The sequence below is a fragment of the Cucurbita maxima genome, unplaced genomic scaffold (assembly GCF_002738345.1).
Source record: "Cucurbita maxima cultivar Rimu unplaced genomic scaffold, Cmax_1.0 Cma_Scf00915, whole genome shotgun sequence".
In the NCBI taxonomy this organism is placed as follows: Eukaryota; Viridiplantae; Streptophyta; class Magnoliopsida; order Cucurbitales; family Cucurbitaceae; genus Cucurbita; species Cucurbita maxima.
This window is the reverse complement of record NW_019272931.1, coordinates 1-9544: the sequence shown is the minus strand read 5'-3', so window position 1 is coordinate 9544 and position 9544 is coordinate 1. Positions and strand designations below refer to the sequence as shown.

At 36.1% G+C, this 9544-nt stretch overlaps 2 protein-coding genes across 4 annotated transcripts; both read right to left on the bottom strand.

The window, feature by feature from the left end:
• Positions 1-111: 111 nt before the first annotated feature.
• On the bottom strand, positions 112-5938 carry LOC111475036 (K(+) efflux antiporter 1, chloroplastic-like). Of its 3 annotated transcripts, none has more exons than XM_023119770.1 (9): positions 5683-5938; positions 3591-5251; positions 2998-3169; positions 2828-2918; positions 2244-2380; positions 2091-2150; positions 1869-1988; positions 743-811; positions 112-295 (listed from the first exon to the last, which is right to left on the bottom strand). In XM_023119770.1, exons 2-9 carry the CDS (start codon positions 5225-5227, stop codon positions 179-181), a joined length of 2403 nt encoding a protein of 800 aa, XP_022975538.1. In that variant the 5' UTR covers positions 5228-5251; positions 5683-5938; the 3' UTR covers positions 112-178. The 3 variants fall into 3 exon arrangements, with proteins under 3 accessions (XP_022975538.1, XP_022975537.1, XP_022975536.1); XM_023119769.1 differs by having other exon boundaries at positions 3591-5371; positions 5683-5937; XM_023119768.1 differs by having other exon boundaries at positions 113-295; positions 3591-5311; positions 5683-5937.
• Positions 5939-7289: 1351 nt separating this feature from the next.
• On the bottom strand, positions 7290-9065 carry LOC111475035 (LIM domain-containing protein PLIM2b-like). Its single transcript, XM_023119767.1, has 5 exons — positions 8493-9065; positions 8298-8391; positions 8189-8214; positions 7698-7787; positions 7290-7615 (listed from the first exon to the last, which is right to left on the bottom strand). The coding sequence occupies exons 1-5, from the start codon at positions 8625-8627 to the stop codon at positions 7349-7351; spliced, it is 612 nt and encodes a 203-aa protein (XP_022975535.1). The 5' UTR covers positions 8628-9065; the 3' UTR covers positions 7290-7348.
• Positions 9066-9544: the final 479 nt, after the last annotated feature.

Genomic DNA, 9544 nt, shown 5'->3' with positions numbered 1-9544 from the left:
TTTTTTTTTTTTTTTTTTTTTTTTTTTTTTTTGTTCCAACACTTGTGGTTTATAGTACACTATTTCAGTAACAGTCTACAAAACAGATATCCAACACTATGCTCGTAATAAATGAAAAACGGAGAGTGCCAAGGGAGTGTTAAATTTGAACTCTGTCACTGCGTAATAAGACTGTCAATTAACTGTCATAGCCATGCACTGGATAAGACAACGTATTAGAAGTTCTTACCCCTCCTTTGGATGAATTAGGTGAAATTAGAGGTATGAGAATCAGCAAAACCACAACAGCCAAATCCTGGAAACGGAGGGAAAGAAAGTTAACTTGAAGCCAGAGCAACGGTAAACCAAAATATTCTTATTTAACATTTTATATTTCCAAAAAGACAGAAACTAGCCACGGGAGCACTGTCACAGAGGACATTCAATATTACAAATTTTTCACGTCAACGACAGCAACAGAAGTAGGCCAGTTAATTCAACATAGGACCATAGACCCCCCAAAATAAAAAAGACAAGATAGAGACTCTCGTTGCATATTATGCAGTCAATTCAAAATTCACACTTCAGAAGAAGTTCATGTAGGTTTGACCACAAGGAAATTAAAATGCAAGATGAGAGTAGGTGCTTGTGTCTGTAACTGTAAGGATCATATTCAGACAAATAGGTTGTCCATGTAAAATCATCCAGCATCGATATTACATGAAATAAAAGAATATTAATACAATTGAAATAATCAAGATACCTGGAATAGTAAGACAGAAAATGTGGCTCGCCCATGCCGCGAAGTGCTCTCACCTCGCTCTTGCAACACCTGCAAAAAGAAACCATGGACGAAGCTGATATCATCCAAAAAGTGTCATGTAGGCTTATAAGTTTATATAGCCTACAATATCAATAAAAAAGAAAGTTAATATTTGGCTAAATTCTGTAGAGGGGATGCATAAATCAGCCATAAGTCAAGATCAAATGGTGATTTAGGATAACAAAGAGCCCAAGAAGTAATTAGATATGTTAAAAATAGAATACTTTTGAGAAAACAAGTGACTGGACCATGTACATCAAAGAACGCTGAGATTTTGTTAATTCACATGAGCTTTTAATCTGTATAAGAAGCTCATATGCAGGGGGGCGGAAATTATGAAAACTTAATTTTTTTTATTTTACAAGAATACCATGACTAGACTATTTCATGAAACAACTCTTTTTTTTTTTCCTTTTTTTTTTTTTTTTAGAAACCAAGTTTTGGTCGAGAAGAATTAAAAAAATGACAAGGACATATGGAAAAAAATAAGTCTGAAAGGGAATCCGACAGTAGCTACAAGAACGGATTCCAATTCAAAAGTATGAGACAAAGATTGTTTATTATAAAAAACATGTTGAAAGCATGCAACAGCATCAAATTAGCAAATATAATAATAATTGTTTGTATTCTGTGAGTGAGAAAATTCAGGGATTTTTTTTTTTTTTTTTTTAACACTGAGAAGTTCAAGCATATTGGGATCACAAAAATTGGTCGTTGCCCTTTCCTTCCTTATCTTCAATATTTGAGATACAAAGTCATCGCAATTACCACTGGCAGCCAAGAAAAAGTCAAATAATGGAAAATTGCACGGCATTAACAAAGAAAGACAAGCATACTTGAGCAACCAAGGCAACCACCACAGGGAAGAATATTTTCCCTTGTGCATAGATTCAGATAAAAGTACTAAAGGAGTCGAAGTTAGTTTCAGGCACAACTCCGTCAAAAAACTATAGCAGTATGGGAGTTTACAGAACATAAAAATTTATTATCCATTTAGTGAGAATCTTATAGCACAATAAAAGAAAACGCTACAATTTTGGAAGAAAATACTTATCCGTGATCACACCTGAAGGACAACAGCAGTGGATGACAAAGCTAAACCATTTCCAATGACAATTGCAGCTGGGCCAGGCTGCCCACAGACAATATGAGCAATCAAGCCAACCACCACAGCTGTAACCAAAACCTGCATTTCTGAATAGGGTTAATTACCTAAGGTACATCACTTACAGACTAGAGAAAGGGTAGACTTGGCCCCACACAGTAAAGAGTGGAATTTCACAATCACCTGTGCAGACCCTAACCCAAAAACATATTTCTTCATGGAACTTAGCCTCTCAACTGATAACTGAAAAACAGTAACTTAGGTTTAACCTTCTAAAAGTATAACGCAAATAAAATAAAGGAGTAAAAACAAAATCAACTCAATTAAAAGGATCACCTCCAGGCCAATGTTGAACAGGAGAAAAACAACTCCAAATTCAGCAATTGCTTTTGTTCCATGCACATGACGGATTATGGAGAAACCATATGGCCCAATTAAAATTCCAGCAGCCAAGTACCCAAGGACAGGACTTCCTACACAGCATATTGGATAAAATACACCGGTTGAAAATATAGAGACAAATACTTATATAAACTTGTCCAAAAAGCCTTACATAAACTAACCCAAATACATCTCCGCAATTTATCATATTGGATAAAATAAACTGTTGGTAGCAACATTTCTAGACTATAACTCCAGTAAAGAGAATATGAAATCTACAAACCTAGCTCTATCTTAATCTGCACAAGTAGTTATTTCATTTTACTAATGAAACACTAGAAGTTGATGTCACAAAATCATAGTAGACCACATAAAAGCTGAGTGAAATACTGACAAGTAGAAGTTTTAAGTCTTCTCTTGACATTGATATTCATGAAGCCAAGAACTTTGAAGGAATCAACCAAAGGACATTTAGAAAGAAAATAGCAAGCAAGTAGGAAACTCAAATCAATCCAGAAATGCATGTAAAATTCATTCACCTCCAGGAAGTTTCTGAAATGTTGGCACAAATATAACACTAGCAAGCAACAGCCATAACATGTCTAACAGTGAAGCCTCCTCTTCATTCACCTGAAATGTTGTGATTGATGACAACAATAAGAGTTACAACCAAAAATCTCAACTCTGAAAGGGATCAATGAGTACATGCCTCTTGATGCGGAATCTTTGAAATTAACTTTTTCACTTTTTGAGGAAGTTTACTTAATTGTTGAAATAAAGGTCTTGTATTCCAGGAAACTTCATCAGTGCTAGTGGTGACAACATCAGGCTTTTGAAACATATGAGAATTCCTTTCTGCTCGATTTGCAAAGATACTGATCCTGTGATGAATTTCAACATCTAGTGACTATATGAAGCAATCTATTCTCTGTACAAAACAACAAGACAAAAGTGCATAGCATTGTCCACAAGGGGAACTAATATACCAATAGATACATTTCATACTTATGAAGCTAGTGTGCTTTCCACATGGCAGCAATTTTCAAGAACCTATTACTTATTTATTTACTTTGGTTGAGGTGTCAGCTACTGTTATAGTAAGATATACAAACCGGACGTAAAAATCTCTTCTTTCTAAGATTCCTGGGGAAGGAGAATACTGGTGCAATACCTTCATCAGGAAGATGAAATACGCTTGCTAAACTGAGCAATTAGCAATATACTTGCAAGAACTAACTTTATGGGCCTTCATACTGTTCTAGACACAAATGAAGAAACGATAAAGAATATGTTGGTGCATACCCTGCTCCTAACAGTACTACTCCAACAATAAGCTTTGGCAATTGCTTTTTCGTGGAATCCAGGAGACCCTGGAAGACAAATGCTGGAGTGAACTCTTCCCCATCAGCCGAAAAGGAAAAGAATGATGCTGAGAAAAAGCGAGAAGATTTTTTCAATAAAGCCTTGGGGGAATTTAAAGATGAGCCTTCTCTGGTCAAATCCTTCTGTGTTTCCTGCTTTTTTGCTGGACTCAAAATAGACTTCTCTGCTCCAGATTCTACCTCCTTTAAGGAATCTAAATTCAATTTTCCATTCTCACTATCACTTAAGTCATACGGTTGATCAGAGTCTTCAGAATCTGAAAAGCTACCTGGAAGAGATTTGATAACTAAGGAATCACCAATAAGTGGCAAATCTCTATCCATTTCAACAGCAATATCACCAGAAATTTCGAGAACTGCCTTATTGTCCTCGTTAGCAACTTCTTCAATAATATTTGACCCCTGTGTGGTTTCCGAAGTGTCAACAAAAGAATTTGATATAGATTTCTCCACTCTCTGTAAAACTATTTCAGCATCACTGACCCTTTGGGCAGCCTCAAGTTCCAAAGCAACAGCTTGCTCAGCCAAAAGCATTATATTTGACACTTCTTCTTCAGCTTTCAACGCAATCAATTGTTCTTTTTCAGCTAACTCAGTCAGCCTGTCCACTTCCTTCTGTAACTCCTCCTTTTTACTCTGTAAGCGCTTCAATTCCGCATCACAAGTTTCCAAATTAACACAGCATTCTTTGATGTCCTCCTGAGCAACTAACAACACTTCTTGATTTTCCTTGCCATCAATCTCCCCCTCACTTTCTGTTGATGTTTCAGGAGAATCGTTTCCTCCTTTTGCCAGCTCCAATGACTCTATTGCCACCTGAAGCCTTGCCTCTGCTAATGAAAGTGCCATGGTTGCTTTTTGAACAGATTCTTTGGCAGCATATTCTTCATTCACTGTCTGTTGTACAGAATCAAGAGCAGAGTTCACATCATTCCAAGCATTGGCCGCTTCATCTTGCAAAGCTATTGCTGCTTCTGATATTTTTTGGGCTTTTTCCTCAAACATGGTACTGTTAAGTCTCGCAACTTCCAATTCTGTCATAGCCTTTTGCAGCAATTCTCTAAGCTCATCCACAGTCAGTGCATCCGTTTCTACAGCTCCTGCTTCTCCACCAGCTTCTCTGGAACCAGCTGACCCTAAACCATCAGTATGCTCAGAACTGGATCCTCCATCACCAGTACCCACATATTCCAAATTTCTGCCATTTCCATCAATAAATGATAAAGAATCATTGCTTTGACACTCTGAATAAACCATGCCCATCCTTCTTCCAAATGTTTTGTTACAATTCAAGAATCTTTTGTGCTTACAAATTTGCAAGGCACCATCATACTTGCTAGCACAAACCAGACTCAAATGATTGGAATTGCTCGCAGCTACAATTCTGTTTCTTTTCTTCGACACTTTATAAATTACCCTTGAACCTCCAGTCAACTTGGCATCAATAATTCTACTTCTAAGCACATAGCTGGGACCAAACTGGTCCAACGTCTTGCAATATGCTTTTTCACTACCAGATAACACATTTTGCTTCCAAATATTACAAGATAAATCCATGGTTCCAGGAATATGAGACAAGCCCTTCAAAAAACCCAGTATTCAATTACATACTCGTAACAAGGTTGCCAATCATTCAAACACCTAGTCAAACAAAATCAAGAACCGCTCAGAAAAACACAGATACAAACCATCAACCAGACCCTGCCACAATCCGAAAACCATAACCATGCACGTTAACTCGTAAACATGAACATAATTCCACTCATCAGATCAGTCCCTCGTGCATTCAATTCAAACAAATCAATCAAAAACAAATATAACTACTCACACTGAGCACTAAACTACATAGCAATGCAATCAAATCCAAACCGCAGCTGGCAGATTATAAAAAATGAAAACAATAATAAAAGCAATAAATACGAGCTACAAATATACATTCACGAAACATTTATACCACAAAACATACTATTCAGACATATTAAACTATAATTCTATACATAAAATGAACAAACCGATGCTGGAGGCTGATAAAACAATGGAGAGATGTCTGCGGCAGAGAGTTGGAGGGAAAACAAAGCTCCGGCAATCACAGTCCTGAACCAGGTGTGGCAAAAATAAAAAAAATGGAAGATTAAGAACAAATGAGGGAGAAAATTTTGTAGTGAATTTGCGTTTCGTGTTGTTTGGACGGTAGGAAATGAAAAATTCTGGCCGAGAACGCCACTAACTGCTCTTTGATATTTCTCGCGATTTTACCGAAATGGCCCTTCGTTGGTCGATGGCCTCATTGTCGATCTGTTGAAGGAGTGAGATATTCCGAATTAAAAAGGCGCTTGATCACGCGCTATTGAAGCGCGTGAAATACAACCGACAAATAAACAATGTTGAAAAAAAAACCTATTTATTTATTTATTATTTTTATTTAAATTTATGTTTAATATTTTTATTTAAATTTATGTTTAATATTTTTATTATTTAAACATTTTAATTTTACTAAAAATAAAAATTCTAAAAATCACTCAAACAACTCAACTAAAAAATTATAAGAATTACAATTTTTTTTTCCTTTAGATTTTTTAATATTTTATTTCTAACTTTAATTTTTAAAGTTATATCAAATAGATTATTTAATTTTTTTTAAAATGTGAATATATTCTTATTCCATATAGTTCGATTTATAAAAATATATGCATAAATAATTTTTTAATATATTATAATTAAGAGGTGGGGCGGTCTGGGAAACTAGACTAGATGTTGTGTGTGATGGGAAACTTGCCAACTTCGGGAATGACTAGTTTCTATGATGGGCGGTATGTACGAAGCCCGGGAACGAATTCACCACCGTATGTGATTACCAACAATTATGGCTTAGGTAAGTTGCAGCCTACAATTCGAATTGAGGACGGATTTTTGGAGTTTGCTCGCCCTCCCGAGATGACAACCCTATGTCTCAGCTATTGTAGCACGTGTATGACATAAGGGAAATGAACTGTATATAAGATTTTCAAATCATACGGCTACATGTTTTTCTAGGATTTTTTTAGTTTAATAATGGCATATTAAGAAATTGAGTGATCCGAATTAAATTGTATCGAATAGATATTATTTTGACATCAATATGATATGGACTTATAAAGACTGCAATCACAATCGCCCATGAAGCCAAAATGGTGTATATCCAATAGTGCTAATGGGACAAATTTGGTTCAAAGAATCTTGTTTGGGAATATGCACAACTTGGGAAAAAAAACATGGCCATAATGCTCTAGATAATTGCTCGTGTATCAATTATCATACCAACGGTAAACGTTAGATAGCCAAGTGTAAAGCAGATAACTGTGGAAAGCATCTAAGTAGTAAGCCCACCTTCTATCTTCCCCAAAACTTCCATTAGCATAGCAATGGATTCTCTACCTCTGCAAGGATGGAACACAAACCTCAATCATAAGAACCGAGCTTCAACATAGAACAAAAATTCTCGAACTTATTAGGTGATATTTGAAAGTACAGCAGAACATAGTATAAATTGGAAATAAATGTGAATGATAACAAAAACAAATGTTTCCATTCCAATGAATGTGAATTAAGAACAAAAACAAATGTTTCCACAGAAGAATACTTTTTTTTTTTTTTCATAAGAGATGAATTCTCAAAGTCTGGAAGAGCAGAAGAAGCATTTTAAGATTGCTCAACTGCGCCGTCCTCGGAATCAGGCTGAGGCTTGCCATCTTTTTCGGCATGTTCGGCCGGGGTCATGGTGGCTTTCTTGTTTGCAGCAGCTTGAAGAACATGGGTATAGTTGCCCTTGACCATGAAGAGCTGAGCAAAATGGTGTTTGCAGTACAGGACACCATCAAGAGCAGCATAAGAAGAGTGTGTCAAATTGCATCCACCATGAGCACATCTGAAGCAGTTCTTGTGGTAGCATTCCCCCTCAAGACTGATCTGTTAAGCCCAGCAGAGTTTTTCTTTAACAATTTTGAGAAAAATATGTGTTGTAAAGAAGAAAAGGGGAAGAACTACGGACCTTTTCTAATGGATAAACTACTTTACTGCAAGCAGCACATCTATCTTGAGTCCCACAGAACATGGCGGAGAGTTTGCTGTTGGTCCTTGTCTGTCAAAGATTGTGAAAGTCGTAATATAACATAAATATTACAGCATTTTCATGAAAATCACAAGGCTGAAGTTTCAAAACTCTTTTTTTTTTCGGGGTAAATGTTAGAAACAAAAGTGGCTAATGGCTGATTGAGTGATAGCTTAAGTTTAGTATAGAACGTTAGAAAGCCCTAATGGCACGTCCAATCAAATTTGCTCTTGACCGCTTGAAAACTTTAGAAAATTAGAAACAAAACCAGAATGCCTAGGCCCGTCATTCTATTTCAGGTCAGCAAGCTAAGCAAACTTTGATCCACATTATTCTCATACATTCAATCTAATATCTAATTCACAAGTCAGTGAGATTATGACAGTCACTTGTTTTAAATCCAAGGAAAAAAGAACACAATGGGAGCATACCAGTTCAGGTTTCTTATCAGACTTGGCTGTTGAACAATGAAACGAGAATGTCAGGAACATATGAAAAGAAAAAAGGAAGAGACAAAGAGGGAAATAAAGGTTATACTACATTGAAAGTTCGCGAAATTTCCAGATTCCTTAAAGAGTTGATCGAAATGAGGCTTGCAATACAGGACGCCGTCCATCCACGAGTGGCTGGTCATCTGTCATCATAATCAAACAATTAGGGTAAAATCTGCCATTATCGAACGATCTAACACGAGAAGGTGATGTTAAAATTTGAAAATGTAAAACCGAGACTAACCGAAAGGGTGCCTTTGCAGTGGCTGCATCTGAAGCAATTCTTATGGTAAGGATTGCCTTCAAGAGACAACAAATCGACGACATAAACAGTCTTATTACAAGCCTTGCATTTATCCAATGTTCCAGTGAAAGCCATTTTATGAAGGAATGAGTGTTTTACAAGATGGACTCAATCCGAGACGGAAGAACTTCCGGAAAAGAAGAAGAAAACAGAAAAATCACACCAGAAACGAAGAAAAAGTAGTGCAATGGAAACCTCAAGCCCTCCGAAGCCTCGATCTTCCAGACAAGATCAGATACGAGGGGGAGGATTGAGGTCTGTGATTGATGAAGAAAAAAACCAAATTTATACATGAAATAGTGTCGGATTTGGTGGTGTGAATCCAAATGTGGGAGAGATTTGTGATTCATTGGTTGGATCAGCTCCAATTCCGGACAGAATTGCTTGACATAGAATGAAAGAAGGGCGGATCGGTTGACGATTTCAAAGGAAATGGAGGGCGGAAGGAGAGAGATGAAAGCCATTGGCCTTCGATTACCCGACTTCGCCGCCATGTTCGTTATTATTGAACAGATGAACGGCGTTTGCCGGGTCCTGCATACGACGTAGTTTTGTCTGGTTTTAAAAGATTAACAAATAATTAATTTTTTGAGAAAAAATAAATTTTATTATATCAAATTTAATCTTTAAACTTTAATTACACGCCACCATAAATTTAACTTAAATATTGCATTTTCTACCCTTCGCTAATTCATCTATTAAATTTCAAAAAGAAATAATAATTAAAAATAAAACAATACTCACCCATTTCAATAAATTAATTTTTTTAAAATTATAATGGAAATTTAGTTTTACTTTTAAATTATATCAGTTTTATCGTATTCATATCATCCGTAAGCTTCTCAACGAAATTTAGTTTTACTTTTAAATTATATCAGTTTTATCGTATTCATATCATCCGTAAGCTTCTCAACTCAGTGCTTTATTGTTTTTGTGAAGTTTTGATTGTGTTGATAGCAATGACATGAAATATTCTCGACTATCATCTCGAA

Excerpts from the sequence above, each read along its gene's own strand:
- LOC111475036 (XM_023119770.1), bottom strand. The coding sequence starts at position 5,227 with ATGGATTTATCTTGTAATATTTGGAAGCAAAATGTGTTATCTGGTAGT. Across the intron at positions 3,170-3,590 it reads GTAGTACTGTTAGGAGCAGG|GATCAGTATCTTTGCAAATC; the intron begins GTATGCACCAAC and ends AATTCATCACAG. Across the intron at positions 1,989-2,090 it reads TTGGGTTAGGGTCTGCACAG|GTTTTGGTTACAGCTGTGGT; the intron begins GTGATTGTGAAA and ends TCAGAAATGCAG.
- LOC111475035 (XM_023119767.1), bottom strand. The coding sequence starts at position 8,627 with ATGGCTTTCACTGGAACATTGGATAAATGCAAGGCTTGTAATAAGACT. Across the intron at positions 8,392-8,492 it reads ACTGCAAAGGCACCCTTTCG|ATGACCAGCCACTCGTGGAT; the intron begins GTTAGTCTCGGT and ends TTATGATGACAG. Across the intron at positions 7,616-7,697 it reads TAGTTTATCCATTAGAAAAG|ATCAGTCTTGAGGGGGAATG; the intron begins GTCCGTAGTTCT and ends TGGGCTTAACAG.